Consider the following 22,831-nt stretch of genomic DNA (forward strand, 5'->3'; position numbering starts at 1 on the left):
TTCTGTTACTGAGATAGTTTCAACCAGCATGCACGACTTCATCTTGAAGATCATTCGTCTAAACATGGCTAATGAAAAAATTGATAGATTGAAGAGCATACATGTATAAAATCATGCAATAAAGAAACCAATAGAAATCGACCATTTTCTACGGACGGGCCGTATTTTTGGCCCGCCCCGTAAACCGGCCGCAAAAACGCACTTCACCGGAGTTATACGGAATCTGCCAGAGATGCTCTAAAATAGCTAAAAGCGAGGGTTTCTTTCGCACAAAATCCTGTACTTGTTCCTACAGATTCCTCCACCAAGATCTGTGCCATCCAACTCCAATCTAACGGCTCGGGGCGAGGCTTTCTATTTTTTTTCCACCGGAGGTCCAGTTTCTATCCTAGTCGCCCCCGGTCCAAAGTCCAAACCCTAACCCCCAGAGGCCAAAATCCCAAAATTCCAAATAGAACGCCTCTTCCCCACCATTTTCTCCGCCTCCTTCCTTCGCCCGCCCGTCTCCCCCGTCCATGGCGGAGCAATAGATGGATTCCTCCACACGCCCACGCCCATAGGGTAGATCATTGTAACACGCCAACGCAAGCAGCAACGCCGGAGGCGGCACCGGCGTGGGAGGGAATCCGAAGGGGCCGAAGCAAGAGAGGAGGGGGCGAGGAGGGACAGGAGGGGAGGAGTTGGAGGAGGGATAGGATTTGGGGGCCAAGATGAGCACGGTGGACAAGATGCTGATCAAGGGGATCCGGAGCTTCGACCCGGAGAACAAGAACGTCATCACCTTCTTCAAGCCCCTCACCCTCATCGTCGGCTCCAACGGAGCCGGCAAAACCGTAATGCCCACCAATCCAATCTACTCATCCTGTTCCACTGTATGCCGTGTGTATGCGCCGATTCATTCATGGTCTGGGTTCTTTTGGATTTCCGCAGACCATCATCGAGTGCCTGAAGCTGTCCTGCACCGGCGAGTTGCCCCCCAACTCCCGCTCCGGCCACACCTTCGTCCATGACCCCAAGGTAATGCGCCGTCCGTTTTGACCTCACCGTTCACTATTCGGGGTCTCAGTGCTGTCCGTAAGGCCTTGTGCTCTCTGCTGCTGACCTGGACTTGGGAGATGTTTTACTGATTGGGGAATGGCGGCGGTGGTAGTGTGTGCGCGTGCAAGTATGTGTGTGGCCGAGGGCATTGGGTCGTGCTGCTCTATAGGTTTAATCGGGGTCCAATTAGAGAGGGTCTCTGGGCTTTGTGGATTTTAAGGTCTGTCGAAATCCTGTGTGCTCTAGCACTTGCTTGCACATGGGAAAATTTGATGCCTCTGACTTGAGGTGTGCTATGAGCTTAGTCGAATTTGTGCCCGGTGTTGTTTGGATCAATACTATCATAAGGTTGTTCTTTTCTTATGTTGTACTCATTCTCTTTTCGATTCTTACTTTTATACATGTTTGTGAGATTTAGGTAGCAGGTGAAACCGAAACGAAAGGGCAGATTAAGCTGCGGTTTAAGACAGCAGCAGGAAAGGATGTGGTGTGCATCCGCTCTTTCCAGCTTACCCAGAAGGCATCAAAGATGGAGTTTAAGGCAATCGAGAGCGTCCTCCAGACTATAAATCCACACACGGGCGAGGTCCCTTTTCCCCCCTCCTTTGGCTTTCAAGTTGCTTCATGTGCTTTGCAATCAGTTATGTTAATTCTGTTGTATTGATGTTTGGGTTATTCATGTAATTCCTGGGTTATGCCCGAACTCAGCGCAGAAGGTTGTTTAAACTTCGGTTCTGGAAAAACCAATGCGTTGTCATGCCTACTGTTTAGGTTTCTGTTATTTATATTGCCATAATGTACTTGCATTCGGCTTATGGCACTAAGTGCACCCCCCCCCCCCCCCCCCCCCCCCAAAAAAAAGCACTGCTGCTCCCATGGGTACATACACAGAGACTGGTTCACAAAACATGTCAATTGTTTTAAAATCCCTGTGATATACTTCCATCCACCCCGATGGTCAAGAGTTCTACTTACTCCAGCCTTTTGGAGCTGACTGCGATTTATTCTGCTTTCAAACGCCTTTATAACTTACACTCGCTTGGAACTTTCTCTCACTTTATATACTGAAAGACAAACTAAATGCTATTTTGCCCCATTTGGTTGGAAGTATACCAAAAAGATTAGAACAGTTAACATGCCTTGTGAACCATGTATTTTTTCTAATATCTGAAAGGGCATATGATTTACTTTGTCCCTTGTTATGTTTGCGTCTGGCCATAGAAAATCTTTTCTAGAGCACTCCTCTGTTTTTTATACATTATATTCCCAACTGCAAGTAGGGCGATAGATTTGCACATAGGAAAAATTAATTCATGTGAATCAAGACAATGGAAATTTTGAATCTGGACAATTGATTTTTCACAGCAGTTCTTTGATTGATTCCAAGTGATACCATTATAGTAGCATACTTAAGTTGTGTAGCCCTAGAAGCCTATTAGCTTTAATGGAGTACTGCTGAAAATGTTCTATAAAATCATATCCTCACTGATCGGTTTTTATTGCTGAGCTCAGAAGGTTTGTCTCAGCTACAGATGCGCTGATATGGATAGGGAAATTCCAGCCCTAATGGGTGTTTCGAAGGCTATATTGGAGAATGTTATATTTGTGCACCAAGACGAATCCAATTGGCCATTACAGGACCCTTCAACACTTAAGAAAAAGTTTGACGACATCTTTTCTGCTACCCGGTATGTGAATGCATTACTATTTACTTCATTATTTAGAAGCTCCGATTAAGGCCATAAATTTTCTTATTTGATTGTTGCATTCTGTTTAAGATGGTGTAGTCTCCACTTCTCTGGAGGCTAATCTTTCTGTGAAAGTGGGGAGATGATGTCAAAACTAGCATCTCACTACCTTAATTTCCTAATGTACAGCTATACCAAAGCTCTCGAAGTCATAAAGAAACTTCACAAGGACCAAGCACAAGAAATCAAGACTTTTAGGTTAAAGTTGGAGAACCTTCAGACTCTTAAAGATCAAGCATACAGGGTAATTTGTATCTTCTATTTATATGTTTTCATTTATTTTCACAACTATGTGATATGTTTCTAGAATCCTACTTTCTGTTGTGTTACCACCCTACTTTGTGTTATGTTACCACCATGGGGGATATATATGTATAGAATATAAATGGAGGTGATATACAAATAAACTCCCTATAATAGGTGACACCGATTCATTACACTTCACAATTCACATTACCCTAGTAGACTACTTAATTTCTGCTTCCTTTACTCTTTCGTTGGCATACTTGTCAGCTCAATTTGAGTCACTGCATTTTCGAGCTCATGTCAGTATTCATGTGCAGCAACATTGAACACTTGAATGTGCACTGAAAATTAATCTGTTCTACACTTCTGCTGCAATTTAGTTTAATTTTTTGAAGGGTATGTTGCTTTTAATATTAGTTTAATTTCCTTACTTTCACAGCTTCGTGACAGTATTGCACAAGATCAAGAGAAGTCAGACGCCTTAAAAACTCAAATGGAGGACCTGAAAACAAACATCCAAGCTGTGGAAAACAAAATCCTTCGTACCGAAACAAGTATGGTGGATTTGAGGAAACTTCAGGAGCAAATTAGCACCAAAGCAACTGCTAGAAGTACATATTTTACACTTCAGCAGCAACAGTATGCTGCTCTTTCTGAGGAAAATGAAGGTAAGCAATTCCTCATCATGCCCATCACTCAAATGGTTCCTTCTCAGCATAATGACAGTTTACCTTGCTTCATTTAGATACTGATGAGGAGCTGAAGGAGTGGCAAACAAAATTTGAAGAAAAAATTGCATTACTGGAAACGAAAATCGCTAAACTTGAAAGAGAGATGAATGATGAATATGCAAAAAGCTCTCTGCTATCTGAGACCATCAATGATTCAACACGCGAAATAGGAAAGCTCCAGGCAGAAGCTGATGTAATACTGTAATCCTTTATTCTTTCTTTTGACTGGCTTGACCATTCGTAAATGATAGTGGACATTGTGACACAAGGTTAAATACAAGTATCTTGTTTTCAGGCTCACATGTCCGTGAAGCATGAAAGAGATTCAGCCATCAGAACGATATTCAATAAACATAATCTCGGGCCAGTTCCTGATGCTCCTTTTACCAATGATATTGCCATGAACCTTACAAACAGAACTAAAGCAAGACTATCGAATCTCGAGGACGATTTGCAGGAAAAGAAGGTTATAATATCTATTCTTCGTATTTTGGAATTTAGTTGCAAAATTAAACACTTCCATGTGAATTTTTTTTGTTTGTATCGCACTTAACGTTTTCTAGGCATTCATTTTGCTGCCTATTTTTGTTTGTAATCTTAGTGGTTCCATGATATTCATGCAAGGTTTCTTGCTTTACCATACTTATCAAAAGCATCTGTGCAGTGCAATTAATTAGGAAATGCTGAAGACCTGCATTCTTATCAAGTATGTCCCTTGGTAATCAAATTCCTTTTCTTAAGCAGAAAACTAATGAGACACAGTTAGAATTTCTTTGGGGACGTTATCTTAAAGTAAATGCTCGCTACTCTGAAGTTGATGGCCAGATACAATCTAAGAAGGAATCTAAGGTTAGTAATGGAAACAACAGTGGACTTGCACATGCATGATGTTCCGTAACTGATACATCAGATACCATTCATTAATATAATATATCGAACGCTTTCCAGATAGGTGTTTTAAGGCGCATAAAAGATAAAGAGAATGAGCGAGATGCCGCAGAGACGGAGCTTTCAAGGCATAATCTGGCCCGTATTGATGAAAGAGAGCGGCATCTGGTATTTATTTAACCTAACTATCATTGTCCATTGGATCTATTCATCGTTATATACCTGTACTTGGTTGGTCTGTTAGGTTGATTTGTTTTCACTTTGCTTACATCTATAAGTAAGTTATATCTCTCTAAGTTTAACGCTCTTAATTCTAAATAAGTGTCCCATTGTGATTTGAATAGCAAATTGAAGTTGAGAGGAAGACAATTGCGCTGGGAGAAAGAGACTATGATTTGATTATAAGTCAGAAGCGCTCAGAGATATATACCTTGGATCACAAGATAAAAGCACTTCACCGAGAGAAAGATAACATAGCAACTGATGCTGATGACAGAGTAAAATTAGAACTCAAGAAGGATGAGTTGGAGAAGTGCAAGAAGAAACTTAAAAAGATGTACTTCTTTCCTTTCCCTTTTAATTTCTATCTGTGCTACGGTTTTATTGTTTGTTATATTCCAATACCAATTCTTTCGTTATGAAGATTGAGATAACACGATATAAAATGCAGATATGATGAACATAAGGATAAATTTAGAAGTGTCCTTAAGGGAAGGCTTCCTCATGAGAAGGATGTCAAGAAGGAGATTACTCAAGCTTTCGGGTTTGTGTCGAAGTGCTTTATTGATATGCTTAATCGCCTCTCTTAGTGATTTTCTGGTGCATAATATGTCCTATTTTGGCTCATATTATCAAACTGAAGTTACCTATGTAAACCTGCAATATATTGACTTCCTCCGATGCAATTCATCTTTCCTGTTCATGCCATCGTTGGTTACTGTACAGGCAGTAGTAGTATCTCTAACGAGGTACAGTTTGATCAATCATGTGCACAATAAGTATGTATCCAGTTTAAGCATACATGTTAGTTGTAAACATTCACATATGGATGTGTATTTCAAAGGTCTAGTCTGTTAATGCGGCGTCTAGGCCTACACATCCCATTCTGTTCTTGAACTAGCAATCTGTTAAGCTTCCATCCTGACGCGAAAAAAAAGTTATGCATGTTACTATGCATGTTACTTTGACACACCCAACTAGTAATCTATTAATTTATTATGCTTTCATTCTTCCTTATGGATTATACTACATTTGGCATTTTATATTTTCTGGTGCTGTTTATTAATGTTGCCACAAAACTCTGCTTGACGCAGGTCTGTAGACTCAGAATACAATGATTTGAACTCAAAATCTCAGGAAGCGGAACAACAGTTGAAATTGGCACAAATGAAAATTGATGCTGCTAAAAGCCACTTGGCAAAGCTCCAAAAAGTTTTGGATGGTAAATTTAGATATGATCACTGCACGCTTACTTATTTCATACAAAGTTGATGATGCTTCTTTGGCATGTAAAAGCTCCACTATGTATGAAATTTGGAATCAAAATCTGAGAGGTGCACACAGCACACTACATCTCTCTTTTGCCTTTTAAGATGTATTATCATTCCATCATTTTGAGTTGCTATGTTGGAACGATGACAGATTCACTGCCAACTAAGTAGAGTCAGTCTATGCAGTTGAAATTGTTCCTTGGGCAAAATTTCCCTGACCTACAGTTACATTCTTATCCAGAACAAAGTGAGGGTAATCAAAGTATGTGAAAGATCCATTTTGATTATCATGTCGAAGGAATGTCTTGGACAATGCACCACATTGCACTATTGTGCATGCTCGATTTCTATCTCATAGTGTAGTATAAACCTTGTAGTGGTTCCAACTGTCACTACATAGGGATCAAGGGTAACTAGTGTTTCAATTTGATGAATGCAGTATCAAACCAATGTGTCACATAAGCCATTAGTTGTTCGATTTAACCGAGTTAAACTGAAGCACGAATTGGCTTGCTCACCTAGGTCAACATCCAAGTGTCTCGCTGAGAGAAATAATATATTGATATGTACTAAAATTCTAAGCAAAAACTCCATAGGCTTTAGTTATTTATTCTGCCAATACTGCAGTTTTATGCGTAAATGTTATCTTTCGTGCAGCAAAAAGAAAGCATCTGAACTCGAAACTTCAATCCATTGCTAAGGTATCTGTTGACATCAACGCTTACCCCAAGATTCTGAAAGATGCCATGGACGAGAGAGATAAACAGACAAAGTAGGTATCCATAACTGTAGCTATCTCTTTAAGCCACACCTCATTTTGATGCCCAAATTCAATGCTTTCTTCCTATTTGCAGTAATTTCAGTTATGCTAAGGGAATGCGGCAAATGTATGAACCTTTTGAAAAAGTGGCCCGACAGCATCACAAGTGTCCTTGCTGTGATCGTGCTTTCACACCTGATGAAGAGGACCTCTTTGTAAAGAAGGTGGGTAATCTAGTAAGCATGAGAGTGCTGCATTTTTCGTTTGATTAGAGTTACTTTGTGGTGGATGATTTCTTTCTGTTGTATGCTGCATCTTTCAGCAAAGGACAACAGGTACAAGTACCGCAGAGCGCTTGAAAGTGCTGGCAGAGAACTTATCAGTTGCTGAAGACTTATTCAATCAATTGGATAATCTCCGTGTGATTTATGATGAATATGTGAAACTGGAGAAAGAGACTATACCTTTAGCAGAGAAGGATTTGGAACAACTTTCGGCAGATAAAAGTGAGAAGGAACAGATATCTGATGATGTTAGTCCTCCCTATTGACAGCACTTTATTTTCTATTCTCATCATACGCAAAATAAAGATAGATACAGTCGAACATAATACCTTAGATGACCTGTGTTTCTCTTAACCAAATTACTCTCAAACTGAAATATTTCTTAGCTCTACTATGTGTCCTAATGAAGATTCTCCACTCCTGAGGCATAATTCTAGCGACCCTTTCTCCACGTCAAGTGTCAAGATGTAGTAAATCAGTCTATAATACAGATGTACAAGTCTACTTGTGTAGATATTATGCTCTCTGGGACTAGGCCATGGAATGTTTCATCCTCTTCAGAGGGCTGGTAGATTATTTTGTTTGCAAATCTCCTAGGTCACATCCATATGATGGTTGTTTGAGCTGTTCTTAAGCTTAAGCACTTCGACAATGTGTGCTGTTGGATTGGCTTCTTTCATGAAATTGAGGAAAATTTCTGTACTTTGGGTAATTGATATAATGGTCTGGTATTTTAGATAGGCGCACTGTCGTTTGAGAAACTTCACTTGAACCTTTTGCAGATGCACTTCAGGTGCACTGCCTCCAGAGAAACATGGGTTTTTACTTTTAGTTACCAAGCAGCAGCATCTGTTATAAACATAATTCATGATGTCTTTTCTATTTTGCTTTGACTTGTATGCTTGATGCGTTGCAGCTTGTGAGTGTTCTTGCTCAAGTTAAAATGGACAGGGATGGAGTGGAAGTCTTGTTACGTCCAGTTGATACTATCGACAGGCATGTGCAAGAAATACAGGAGTTAGAACCACAAGTCAAAGATCTTGAATATAAGCTTGATTCTCGTGGCCAAGGTGTTAAATCTGTCGACGAAATTCAGTTGGAGCTGATCTCTGTGCAGAGGGCAAGGTAATGATTTTCGATGGGGAACAAACTTGCTAATACTCAGATGCAATTTCCACGGCCTAGAATTATAAGACCCTCTGTTGGGAAATTGAGAAAGTAGTTCTTCAGGCAACTAAATTCTAGTTCTAGTATCACACGGGATTAGAAATTGACTCTCCCTTACCCCCACCACTTGAGACCCTTCTAGCTCCAGTAACTCATTTTTTGATTTACGGAACAGAACATAGGAGACTTCTTTAGGGTGCGTTTTTCTTCTTTAGCATGCAAGAATTAATCTCAGCGTTCCCTCGTAGCTCCTTCATTTTTCTTCTTTTTATTTTCTCACCCATGATCCATCCCAACCATCCTTGATCCACATCATCGTCCAACCAAACTTACCATGTATATCGTTGCCCTTTTGCTTTCTCTTCTCTATTCGTTTCCTTTTTTTTTCTTAACTGAAAACTGTATGGGAGGCCTTGAGCCCTTGACAGTAAATTTTATGAAAGAAACATAGAGATAGAAACATAAAAATATTTATGAGAGGAGAGAATTTTACGAAGGTAGAGGAGACATGGCTATGCAGTGATCTATACATGAGAGTCTAGGTGAAGCTTTGAGAGGAGCTTGCAGCTCCTCCTTCTCTTTCCTAACGGTCAATAGAGCATATGCATGATGCATGTGTGCCGTCAGTGTTGCTTTTGCTTTGTAGTGTCTCAGTCATTATCCTTTGGTTCTCTGGATGGGATTTAAAGAAAGCCTGTTCTCACATAAGTGAAAGACTGAGAATAGTTTCTTTATGTGCTTCTATCATGTTCATAGACTATTCCTATTTTGTTGGCCTGTGAAATGAAAGCAAGTGCTTAAGCTTTTCTGGTTTACCAATGAAGGAGGATATTCCTTTTGTGACACACACATGGATACGCTTTTACCCTGATTAATTTGTTGTGTAGCTATCAATTGAATTTGGTGAAGGATTCATTCTGCATTCTCATAGATGCTGCCTTTTCTACAGAGAACTATCCGTTTCATATTTGTATGCGGAGGTCCATATTATACTGGCTACCTACACAACTAAGCACACAAATACAGGTTATTAGGGATGTTTAAATGTTTTGGTTTACACATTCTGCAACTGTGTGCGCTAGGGATGCAGGAGCGGGTCCCGCCAGGCCTGCAAAATGTGAGATGTTAGTTCAACTGCAAACATCAAACAACTCAGTAACCAGACTCAACCGGACTTGCACATGAATCGGGTTTTCTTTCATCCGTAGTTTTCGCAGGGTGTGTTCGGTTTGAGCCCAAGCCAATCCCACCAAAAAATTGTTTTTGGGCCCATTTTTTGGCCAATGTTGGCAAGAAAAAAATGAACTAGAGTTGGCCAAGGAGCCGGCATGTATGTTTGACATTATGCAAGAAAGAGCCAAAACATTGGTCATTGACGAAATATTGGTAGGGTTGGTTTTGGTGATCAACCAAACATATGCTAAGTGCGTCCAAATGTTGAATATTCAATCCGTCACCCATGAAACATTTGAATTAGTTTAGTCTTACTTCTTTTATGACTTGCTCTTGGAGGCTCAACTATACTGGTTTGTTTACGTCTGTCTGGCAGGGACACATTGACTGGTGAAGTAGACGATCTCAGGGATCAGCAAAAAATGCTTAGCGAGGATCTATCAAATGCTCAGATGCGGTGGCATGCTCTTAGGGAAGAAAAACTAAGAGCTTCAAGTGTATTGCTGAAGTTCAAAAAGGCTGAAGAAGATTTGGTACATTTTGCCGAGGAAAAGGAGCAACTGATCCTAGATCAGAAGGTATTCATTGAACTTCCATTTATCTGCAATATGGGTCCAGTTAATATTCTCTAGTGACTAGCACATATGCCCGTGCGTTTCTGTCAAGTTGTAGTCTTTGGCATACACAAAGAGATATAAGATACGCTGGCAACATGTTTCTTTTGCATGATACACAAGCTTGTAGACATGCCACATTAGTATTGGGCGGTCGATTCTTCTTACCATGATATGTTTTTCCTCTACATGATATGTTGGTACTTCTCAACCTACCACATCTCGCTTGCTTCTTGTCCTCATGAACTACATTGACCGGTGTTAACCAATTCATTAATAATTTTGATTATCCCCGCTTGATTCATGTCAAACTACTTTCCTATATGAAAAAAACCGTTCATGTTGATACATCGGTACCATTCATATTGTTCAATTCCTAGAACAACACATGCATGTCCATACATGCATGTTACTTTGATGATTTTTTTCATCGCTACATATTGCATGTTATCGGATGTCAGTGAATTGCTATTTTTATTCCAGCGGTCGTTTGTATGTTGAATTGTCTATACAATCTACACTTGCGTTTATATAACTTTTTATACATAGTTCGTAATAGAAAATCTGTTATCAGTATTTCTTGACTTTTATATAGAAAATGGTTGTAGTTTTATCCACAGTATGAAATTTCTATTTTCCTTGACCATATATCTACAGCAAATTTTATGTAATGTCTGATTTAAGAAAAGATGCTAGCTACCTCTCTTTATTCCTTATTCTGAATTTTTATAGGGAGAATAATTATAGCTTTTATCGACAAATAATATTTTTCTTTTCGTTTTATTATGTACTCCCTACGTTCGGAAATACTTGTCGAGAAATGGATGTATCTAGATGTATTTTACTTCTAGATACATCCATTTTTACCCATTTTCCGACAAGTATTTTCGGATGGAGGGAGTATATTTAAAGCAACGCTGGTCCATATAAATTTTCTAGTATTTACTGTTTGCAATAAGACCAATTTGCTAACACCTTTTATTTCTTGCTTCTTATTTCTTATTTGGAATTTAGTAAATAGAAGTTTTTGTCCACCTGATAAGATTTTTTGGTGTCGCCTTGACCATCACTCAAAGGTAGTTTTAATTTGTACGTCACCACCATGTCCGCCTCATTACGAACATCGTCATCTCTCTCTCTCTCTCTCTTTTTCGCGAATACGCAAAGCTTGCGTATCATTGCATTGATAGAAGGAATAGAATGAGTACAGAGAGGGGGACATCACATGACACGGACGCACACAGGCGTGAACATGGTGCCCGGAGCAGGGCGACAAGGGATGCTCGGCCCGAACAAGGGATACAACACAGCTAGACCTACCAAGCCTGAACCAATAGCGGCCAAGTCGAACCAGCGAGAATACCAACATCGTGAAAACCAAAACCAGGGACACCACGAGCAAGCAAGATAGCGCCTTCAAGAAGGAATACGATGCCGAGACGCCATCGCCATCCGGTCTGGAGGACCTAGGGTTTCCCCTGAGCTCGAGGAGGGGCTCAGCCGAGGGCCTTGACAACGTCTTCAAGAAGTTAACGACATCCGCAGACGCCGCCGCTGCCAGCACCGGCAAGCCGGGCAGGGGTTTCGCCCCGGCCGAAGGCTGAGCAATCCCAAAGCCGCCATATCTGGAGTCGAAGATGAGGAAGCCAGCACTAGTCGAAGCCACCATGTCGGAAGGCGATTGGCGGGGCTGCACCTGCTGTCGGAGGGTGGCATTGCCTCCGGACCCACGAGCGTTGGATCTGACCAAAGGGGAGGCTTTGAGATGTACAGAGCAGGGTAGGCGGCGGAGCAAAGCACGAGGAGGGTGGGGCGATTGCTATCCGCAACGCCGGCTAGCTAGGACTGGAGGGACGCAGATCCGAGCTGCCGTGGCCATAGCCATCGCGACGTCGGTGAGCCACGCGAGTTGGAAAGGACGCAACTGCTGGGTCACCGAGGGCGGAGCTGCCCGACAGAGGACACCAGCGACCGTGGGCAACGGAGAGACGCGGACCCGAGGTCGCCGAGGCCGGAGCAGCGCCAACAAGCACCCACCTTGAGGAGCACCGTCACTGCACAAGCACTGTAGCCTCGTCACCTATGCACTTTAGCCATCTCCGTGGCTCGGGAGTGGAGGAAGACCGGTTGCAGGTCACGCGCCCAGCCCATAGTCGACGGCAGCACCAGCAGGGCTAGCCGCGCCGTAGAGGTGGGGAATGGGCGGACTGCAGGGGAGGACGCAGAGGCCGTAGCCAAGTGCGCCGCGCCCGACGCCGGACCAGCAGGAGACTGCAGCAGTTGGGAGGGAGGGCGCCCGCGAGCTTTGCCAGATCGGATCTGGGCGGACCGGGCCGAGCGCGCAGGGAACCAGGGCGCCGCCGCCGCCGCGGATCTGGCCAAGGAGGGAACGAGCCCCGTGGGGGGGGGGGGGAGAGGACGAGGGAGGCGGCGCTGGACCGGAGGGGGGTGGTGGAGTGGCTCCGGCCAGATCGAGGAGTGGGGGAGGGGCTCTGGCGCGGGAAGGGGAACGAAGCCGCCCCGCCTCCACCTTCCCTGGGTGCGGCGCGGCTTCGCCGGCCGGCCGTCCGGCGGCGGCGCTGCGGGGAGCGGCGGTGGAGGGGGGAACTTGGCGGCGGCGCCGGTTTTCCCCTGTGTCGCTAGACGCTGGCGACGTGGGGGCGGGGACAAGGTAAGCAAATTAGACAGCCAGTCAGTGCGTGGGCTCTTGAAGAGTTGAAGTTGACAAGCTCTCTGTCCCTCTCATGGTTGCTTGTATGTTCATGCCGATACATATGGGGCAAGATTTACTTTTACTTTAATTTGAAAATATATGCATAGGTCGCACATTTGAACGGTAGACTTAATATTTATAATATTATAATAGTTCTTTCCTTATCCCGTGACCATAACATTGATAAATCATTAAGGATAAATAAGAAAAATAAATAGGCGTTAGCCCTTTATGAATTTGATATTATCTACGCATAAAAATTGATAGCAAATTTATTAATAGGCTTTGCGAATTTCTCTTTGACACCTTTATTGCCTGATATCTATCAACTTAACCATAAGATTGATAATAAAATTTCTGGGAATTTAATCTAAATGGTGACTTGTACTTAATTGCTATTTTTCCTCGAGAATTCAGTCTAAACTACGATTCATAATTAAACCTTGTGGTCTCTGTCTCCACATGTCTCAAAACTGACCACACTTAATTTGCATTTTTTTTGTGAAGTAACTTTCATTTTGTTAAAAGAGTTCTTGTAAATAATTGCAATCTATCAAGTCAACTTTGTGTGTCACGTGTAGTATTGTTCTTATAATTGTCTCTTTTGTTATAAACCAAAAAAAGTGGTCACATCTTCCTGCAATATTTCCTCTTAATCTTTTTGAAAATAAGTCTATACAAAATCAATTGTAAATATGTGTGTTAAGTCGATTAGTGTGCAGTCATGGATGAGATCGTCGGTAATGTCACTGCATGCATGCATACCCATGGCTGAGACTCTAATACTAATCTATTGGGCTGCATTCCGTCATGTCTGATCGAGTTGTTGAGCATTCAACGGAGCACACAGATTGATTTCTGACACCAACGAGTGTGTCATGGCATAAATACTACTCCGTACAACAGTGCACCTTCACTTTAATTTTTTTTCTTGATTAATTGGCTGTCTACTGCATGCATTTGATTCGGAAGGAATCCAAGCTATTTTAGTGCCATCTAGAGTTTCCGTAACCAAAAGGTCAATCACTGCAAGTTGTATTAGATGGAAGTCTAGCTGGACACCAATCGTATATGCCAATCCAAGTAGACGTAGTATGTGTACCTTCCGAATATATTATTACAGTATGACCATGGGTGTCCGATGAAACTTGTCTATGCACATTGTACGTGTCCTATGAGACGTGTCTATGTAGACTAATATTGTTGTACGTAACTCTTATCAATCGTTGTAATTTAGATCAATGGGTAATATTTTTTTAGCCTATGTGGATTAACGTAATGGCTTGTTTGACTTCTATTTTAATAATATGATACGTAACTTGTGCAGTTGTAGGTCACTGTTTCATATGGAACTGGGTAATATTAACTGGCTGGTGCTGGTCATTGACTTACTGTTAGTTAACAGTCAGGTCTCGCCACCCACTAGTTTGATCAGTTTACTGTCATGGGCTTACAGCTCTCTTGACCAACTTTGGGTAGTACTGGGTGCATGCAAATTAACTTGTGACAGTTGGTCTAGATTTTAACCCTGAAGGCATGATCTCATTATTCTTTCTGTCGTACTCCTATGTAGTTTTGTGTATCAGTGACACTGCAACTCTTACGCTTGTGCATGCTGATCTAATACATGCTAAATGTTTATTTCTTATGGACACAGCATTTAGAAGAAGCTCTTGTTCCATTGTCAAAAGAGAGAGAAAGCTTGTTGCAAGAGTATAAAGCTTTGAAGGAAAGGTTTGATCAGGAGTATGATCAGCTGGCAGAAAGAAAAAGGGGATTCCAGCAAGAAATCGATGTACTTGGAACCCTTAACACACGCATCAAAGGGTATATATTTTCCCACTCCCGCTCTTTCAATTTGTCGCCCCTTTACTAACTACTTTGTCTAAAAAAAATATCCTCTTAGGTACCTGGATTCAAACAAAGTAGAGAAGCTTAATGAGTTGCAGGAAAGGCATACCCTATCCCTGTCTCAGTTACAGAAATGTGAGGCAAGAAAGCAAGACATCTCGGTTGAGCTTGACAAGAGCAAACAGCTATTACGGAGCCAAGATCAATTGAAAAGAAACATTGATGACAATCTGAACTACAGGAAAACAAAGGCTGAAGTGGATCGACTTACTCATGATATCGAGTTACTTGAAGATAATGTGCTTTCCATTGGCAGCATGTCTACTATAGAAGCTGATCTTAAGCGGCATGCTCAAGAAAAGGAGAGGCTTCTTTCAGAGGTATTCTGTTTCTCTCATTCCTAATAATTGGCAAACTTGTCTCTAATAAGATGCCATTCTTTTCTCATACCTATTTAGGGAATCATGAACATGCATTTGGCCAGCTAGTACATATATTACGTATTTCTTAAGAGTAAAAATGTACGCCCGTCCTTCAACTTTTCATAGGTGTGCCGCCCAGGTCCTGGTAATATGAAAATGCATGTGTTAGTCCTTATGGTAAATTAGTGAGTCATCAGATGTCCTGGCCTAATTGATTTGCGTAATGCACAGAAGGTCTAAAATGAGCAATTTCATAGTGCAAGTATCTAAGTGACACAACTTTGGAAGTTCAACGGCGCGCCATACATTTTACTCTATTTCTTAGTATGAAACTCTATCAAATATGGCTGACACCTTGATATTTGATTTTCTTGGCAATCCCTGCAGTATAATAGGTGTCAAGGAACAATTTCTGTTTACCAAAGTAATATTTCAAAGCACAAACTTGAGCTTAAACAGACACAATACAAGGATATTGAGAAGAGATATTTTAACCAACTTCTTCAACTAAAGGTAGGTGGCATGATCTTCCAGGTTCAGTTTCTCCAGCTTTATGATCTTATTACTTGATGAGAAAGCTGATGTGGTCGCAGACAACTGAGATGGCAAATAAGGACTTGGACCGATACTATGCTGCTTTGGACAAGTGAGTACCCTTTCATGACAAAAACGACAAATCTGACCTTTCACTGATAGTTGAGGCAAAAATGACTCGCAGAAATTTTAGCATGATATGGCGTTTAGCTTAGATGGGTCAATGACATTGCTAAAAAACTCAGTGACTTCGCGAGCAAAACGTAGTGTCCAAATATTTGTCGTTGAACTAAAACCACGACAAGTATTTTGGAACGGGGGGAGTAAAATTTTCTGTTCTTTGCCTTAATGATAGACTTGCTTCCCTTCAGTGTAGTGATAGGCTGAAAATATGGCGGGTTACACCATTATTCTTACCATGTCAAACACCTTGTGAACTCAAAACATTGCTAGTTTCCATATTTTCATGTATATTGTGCTCCTGTCTTTATGAACCAAAATTCAAAATTCAGACATACTTTCTGTTATGAAAATGGGTCTGATGTACTATTACTGGTGTCACCATTGGGCTATTCTGTATAGAAGTACGTGTGACTCATAAATAAGGGAAACACAATGCTAGATTAACACTAACAAATGAGCCTGTACCCTGCATGATATAAAAGAACTCGCTTTTGGGTTGGTGCATATTGCAACCTAATATGGCATCAGCGTTGAGTCCGTAAAACTGAACCATAATACCCATCACTACTGACACATGACTAGTTCTGGATGTATACCAGAGTTGATTTGAGGTCATAAGACTTAACCCTAGTACTCACCAGTTAGTTGTCATTAATCAGTACTCCCTCTGTAAAGAAATATAGGAGTGTTTAGATCACTATAGTGATCTAAACACTCTTATATTTCTTCACGGTAGTAACTACCGACATTTGAGCTTGAAACTGTGTTGCATCTGAAGGTGGGCATTTCACTTGTCCAATATCGTCTCTAAATTTACTCTTACTAATATCAAAATTTTAGTCCTCATTTTTCTTTCTGGATAGATTAAGAAATCATGAAACCAAGATAAAGATGGCAAGGTGGAGGGAGTAGTACAACATAGAGTATTTTTTTCTTAAAACTTTTCCTTTTTTGTCAAACTGTCAACGAACCACACTTCTGAGTAGTTTCTCAAATTACAACTTCTTTTATATTATTATGTCAGAAAACCACCACACTTTTTAAGAACTGAGTTGTGGCCCACCTTCAGTGGTCAACAAGAGAAATATTCTGTTTTTTCTGAAATCCTGGGAACAGATATTGTGTTGATGGCGGGCCATGGTCTTCTGAATTTCGTGATATAACAGAACTGCATTTTTTTGTGGAACTTTGTTGGCATGTGGTCGATATTTTGACAAGAAAAAAAAGGTGGTTTCAAGAAAATTATCCATAAAATATATGGATGCTTCGTAACTTTCTTTATGATGGCACACTTGTATTTCTGTAGGGCTCTTATGCGGTTCCATACCATGAAAATGGAGGAGATAAATAAGATAATTAAGGAATTGTGGCAGCAGACATACAGAGGCCAAGATATTGATTGCATAAGCATCAATTCTGATTCTGAGGGTGCAGGCACTCGATCATATAGCTACCGTGTAAGTTAAATTAGCTACACGTTTTACTAACTGATTGCTTGGACAACTGTTACATTTGGCTGTTTGAACCGCATTGTAGGTTGTCATGCAAAATGGTGGTGCTGAGCTGGAAATGCGGGGGCGATGCAGTGCTGGTCAGAAGGTAAACTTGTTTTGTTTCTTTTGTTGTCATAAACTTCAGCTAGCATGATCTTATGAATCGTATACAATCCTACAAATCTCATGGTTATCTCCACTGCTGTTCAGGTGCTTGCTTCTCTTATAATCAGACTCGCACTGGCAGAGACATTCTGTCTGAATTGTGGCATATTAGCTCTGGATGAGCCAACCACCAATCTTGATGGACCAAATGCTGAGAGCCTAGCTGCTGCCCTATTGAGGTAAACTTTCAGGCATGGCGATTTGTTATTATTTGGAGCTTTACCATTAACAGAGTCTCTTGTGTGTGCCATAGAATAATGGAGAGTAGGAAAGGCCAGGAGAACTTCCAGCTTATTATAATCACCCATGATGAGCGGTTTGCTCAGCTTATCGGTCAGAGGCAGCTTGCTGAGAAGTATTACCGAATCTCCAAGGATGAGCAGTAAGTTCACGCAATGTTGTCTCTTGCATATTTTTCTGTGCGTCCAGTGTTTGCACTTCCGTCTGTGCAAGGCCTCTTTGATTCAAATTTCAAAGGGTGTTCATAGGAATTCTGGAGGGTTGAAATCCTTAGGAAATTCTCCTTATGAGGGTTGTTTGATTTGTCGGATTGTATTACCCCATTGGATTTTTCCTAAGCATTCCACTGCATTACATTTTATAGGAAAAAAATCCATTGGGAAGAATCACCCCCCTCCCCCCTCTTTGGTGCAATCAAACAAGTGCATTCCTGCAAATTCAGTTCTGTAGTACTCGACGTTTTGCATGGCATTGCAATTCTATGCTTCTTAAGTTTTTGTTCAGAATCGTGTGGACCTCAGAAGCATGTTGAAGTTGTGTGGAGTGCATGCATACCTGCTGATATTATTTCTTGGATAATATTCATAAATTTGTGCAATGATACTTTGAATAAGATAAAGATATTCAGTCTTGTAGTATTTGGTTTTCGGCGCTAATATTACCTTTGACAAAATCCTGCAGGCAACACAGCAAAATAGAAGCCCAAGAGATATTTGACTAACGATGTTTGCTTGGAACATATATGCTCCCAGTGCTAATCCTCCTTTACCGGCCAAGTGTGTGCGGTTCATTATGATGGGCTGTCATGGAGAGAAGTGGGTACCAGCGAACTAATAGTAGGTTCTTTAGTTTGGTTTCTGTGCATGCAATTGCCTGCTTATTCTTGTATATAATCTGGAGGTGGTACTGTGTTGTGACTTGTCTCTTCTCCCTTAGTCTTGAATTGACTCCTCATGCATCCTCCACGCTGAGCCACGTCGTCTAATGACAAAAAAGTGTTTTCTTAAAATGAAAAAATGAAGGATTCTTGGGAGAATGCACGGTTGCTTTCCTACAGAAATCATTCCTCGCAAGAGGAAATTGATATCCAGGAGCCCTTTTTTTACGTCAAAAATATTTTTTCCACACCTAGAAAAAGTTGGAAAAAAGTACTAGTATATACACTACGTTCATTTATAGCACCTGCATTTTGATAAATGAAATTTCATAATGTAAGATGTATTTCTTCTAAATCCTATTCTTTTACACCTCTAGAAGAACGGAAATTATCTCTCCCCATTGTCTATCTTTCGTAGAGAAAAAGGATAGTATCTCTATAGATTTTTGGTATCTCTTCCTTTCTTGGTCTACATTTACTTGCCACTAATCAACAAATTAGCCAAGGGTAATTTTGTATTAAATTATCTAATTTCTTGCCTTGGCAACTTGCAAAAAAAATTCCACATTTTCTTTGAACACTCACCTCTATGAACGCGTACACGCACAACCCATCCCTATGAGCACCTTCGAGAGACTTAGCTGCATATCATCTTGAGATTTTATAAAGTCACCGTAGATCTCGTAGTCGGCAGGAACGCGTCTCCTAAATCCATGTTTTAAATAAATAAATTCAAAGTATTTGTGCAGATAGTTTTGAGAGTATGTGTGAGATTCTGCTGTTGCTAGCCATGGCAAATCGTTGGCACGAACTCCCAGCATGTTTGGTAGCCACTTGGGTAGTTTGTGGAGGGATTAGTCATGGGAAGTGGAGTTTTATTTCCATTCTCTTGATATATGATGAAAAATAGCATGGGATAAAACTTTGCTCACGAATTAACATGTTCCTCTCTGAGAAGAAATTGATGGGAATTGACTTCCTTCCATTTTCCATTTTTAATTCCCCCGAAGCAAACAGACCGTCCATATTTTGACTGCTTTTTTGCCAACAAATTAACTTCAGCAGCCGATGGGCAAGCCAAATAATCGGCTCCCACCCAAATAGATGAGCAGGACGCAGTCAACTCCAATTTGTTGGTTGGGCAGGTGTTGCCTCAAATCTAAATGAACTTGAGTACGAATATTTATGAGTTAATTGCATCTATGGTACTCGAATCTGCATGACGAGTACAAATCAGAAACTAGTCATACAACTTGAGTTTCGAAAACATTTAGGTACATTTCCGTTAACTTGCCGTCAACTTTGTCGTCATGCCACGCCAGCATGGGAGCGGCTCCACAGTTCTCTCCCTATCAATGTGTGGGTCCCGCCTATCAGATAGCAGGAGAAATTAACTTGCAACTAAAAATGTTGCAACCGTGAATCAAACTGCACACCTCTGACCTTGCATAAACTGTGCTAACCATTGGTACAATTGCTGCTTCTTTTTTAACTTCAACATAGAAGTTGTATTATATCTCTTTTGAGCGGGAGAAATAAATTGGAGAGAGAGAGAGAGAGAGCTGCGTGGGGACTAGAGCATCTTTAGCAGATCCGGCAAATTGCCATCCAACAAAACCATTTTATAGATTTTGTTCTGCCGGAGCCCGCTCGGTACCACAAATCAGTTTCTAGGCTTTATTTTGACATCATCTAAAAACGAATTAAATACTCATGCTGCAACAATACACATTCAAAATCATGGACAATATAAGAGGTAGCAATTTTGTCCATAAGAGTGCGCAATCAAACAAAATTAAACATGATCAAATTAAGCAACATCAATGTTGCCATGATCGTCGCCACCACCACCGGCCATTGCACCACCACCACCACCATCATCATCATCATCATCAACGTTGATCGAAAAATGATCACCACCATTGCTGGAAGCACCACCACCAACTCCATTGACCGAAGCACCACCATCAACTCCATTGGCCGAAGCACTGTAGGGTAATGCAACAGAAAACAAAAAATTCTGACGTACGCGCCAGTCCAGGACCACTATGAAGATGCATACAAGGTTTGATCTAATCGTTAGCAATTCGTAGCGCAACGGAAGTAGAGTTGGCAAAGATCGTCGGTGTAGATCCCCGCAGCTAGGATTTTACAACCTCCCATCTACGAGGATGTTCTCCCTCAGACTGCCCCTTGGACGGTCCCTCGGATAGCCCTTCAGGAGGCCCTCGGGCAGAACCTCGGACAATCCCTCGGATAGCACCTCGACACGTCTGTCGAACTAAGATCGAAACTACGACCTCTCTACCAGGTTGCACACATCCGGTGTCAACTACTCGGCAGGGCTTTGCCGTCCAAAACTATGCCCTATCGAAGACTAGACAACCTTTCGGCGTACAAAACTATTTCGCTGGGAGAGAGATAGAAAGCCAGGACATTGCATGGCATGTGTTGAGAGAGAAATTGGGGTGAAATGGAGAGCTCTCTCCACCTCTATTTATAGTGGGAGGCAAGGGGTAAAGGCCATGGGAGAATACCAAAAAGCTCTTGGGATATTTTCACCATAAAACCACAAAAGGGGGGCAAGTGGAGCTCCATGGAGGAGCTCCTACTTGGGCCGGCCACCTTGTGTGCCCCCCCCCAAAGGGTGTCCCACCACCCCATGACATCACATTTGACTTTGGGGAAAAGCCCCAAAAGGCGGATTTCCAAAAAGTCGCCAAAAGGGGGTTGTACCCTAATAGTGTTTCTCCCTCTGAGACTTTATGGATATATGGACTCAAGGACCATTGAAATTATAGCATGGAAAATAAACATAATTACAAACTTGAAGATAAATAATAGCTCTTATTATTGCCTCTACGACATATCTCCTACAACCACCACCACCTCCATTGTCGAAAGCTTCACCACCACCTCCTCCATTGTTGAAAGCTTCACCCTCGGGCTCTTGTCTTGCGACTTCGACCGTCCACCGGAGGGGGTGGAGGAGTGATGCGGAGCATCCTACGGACATCACCATGCCAAGAGTCCGTTCGGCAAGTGACACGTGCGACATCTACTTCACATACATAAAGGCTAATCATCTCCTTTACACTTGTTCACTTGACCCCTTTGAGGATGGTACTACTTGACATCCCTTTCGTGTACATGTATAGGTATTACCGGAGCTTCATCAATGACGAGGAGGAGTTCAAGCGCAAGAGAACATCTACACCATTCAAGAAGGGAGAAGGAGGAGGAAGAAGGACCCCCAAGACGCGAAGCATCGGAGGCCTCGGACCATCCCGGGTGCCCGGACCCCCGGCACCAACCGGGCGCGGCCCTTGACCACCCCGGTCCCCGGGTGCCCGGGCTTTCACCCCCGGGTGCCCGGCCCCGCACGTGGCGCTACCCCGGTGCCCGGACTCCTCATATCCCAGCAACCCCCGGGTGCCCGGTCCCCTTTACCCCGGGTGCCCGGACACCTCCGTCTGTGCCTGCGTGCACTATGGGCATAATGACCCTTGTCCCTCGTTTCCCCCCAATTCGTCCCTAGGCTATAAGTACTCCTCATCTAGCTCATTTCTAGGCATAGCAAAGTATTTGATAGACAAAGAGAGAGCTTTTCTCATCTTCCTCCTCTTGGAGATCTAGAACTCCTCTTGGAGATCAAGCCCTCCTATTGGAGAAGATCCTCTTGTGGATTCAAGACCTCACCTAGTGGGAAGAACTTTACCCTAGTGCTATTTTCCTTGGGTTGATCTTGTATGCTTGTGGATCTCTTGTATGCTACTCTAGTGGATGTGTGATTGTGGTTTGTTTGAGTGTTTCCTCTCTTGTGTTCTTGTGTTCTTGCTCTTTTCCCCCTCCAAGTGTGAAAACATCCTCCCCTAGGGTTCCACCCTACAACATCTTGGTATCAAGAGCAAGGTTGATTCACATCTTGAAATCCCTATCCCCCATTTGCTAGCTTGATTTTGTTGTTTTTCGTCCTAATTCAAAAATCCCCACAAAAATAGCCCCCAAAATTTTTCTTGCAATTTGTTGGTTCTTGTGAGATTTTGTTGTTTTGGTCCATGGATTTGTTGTTTGGCAAGTGGATCTAGAACCTACAGCTTCTCCCCACCCTTCCCACCACGAAATCCATCGAATTTGACCATTTCCCAAAGATTTTCGCCCAAATCTGTGACCCCCGGGCACCCGCACCCCGAACCCCCGGGTGCCCGCACCCC

The 22,831-nt window shown here is 42.1% G+C and overlaps 1 protein-coding gene across 1 annotated transcript; it reads left to right on the top strand.

Moving 5' to 3' along the window:
• The first annotated feature begins 385 nt into the window (after nt 1–385).
• On the top strand, nt 386–18,776 carry LOC109733532 (DNA repair protein RAD50). The gene is made up of 27 exons (XM_020292753.4): nt 386–833; nt 931–1,017; nt 1,457–1,624; nt 2,551–2,726; nt 2,916–3,030; nt 3,472–3,700; nt 3,778–3,956; nt 4,059–4,229; nt 4,508–4,612; nt 4,712–4,819; nt 4,996–5,207; nt 5,322–5,414; nt 5,965–6,092; nt 6,799–6,913; nt 6,996–7,125; nt 7,224–7,433; nt 8,102–8,310; nt 9,902–10,103; nt 14,510–14,679; nt 14,759–15,083; nt 15,513–15,638; nt 15,719–15,771; nt 17,149–17,299; nt 17,379–17,441; nt 17,546–17,679; nt 17,754–17,882; nt 18,422–18,776. The coding sequence occupies exons 1-27, from the start codon at nt 711–713 to the stop codon at nt 18,459–18,461; spliced, it is 3,951 nt and encodes a 1,316-aa protein (XP_020148342.1). The 5' UTR covers nt 386–710; the 3' UTR covers nt 18,462–18,776.
• The last annotated feature ends 4,055 nt before the right edge of the window (nt 18,777–22,831 follow it).

This window comes from Aegilops tauschii, chromosome 5 (assembly GCF_002575655.3).
Source record: "Aegilops tauschii subsp. strangulata cultivar AL8/78 chromosome 5, Aet v6.0, whole genome shotgun sequence".
NCBI lineage: Eukaryota > Viridiplantae > Streptophyta > Magnoliopsida > Poales > Poaceae > Aegilops > Aegilops tauschii.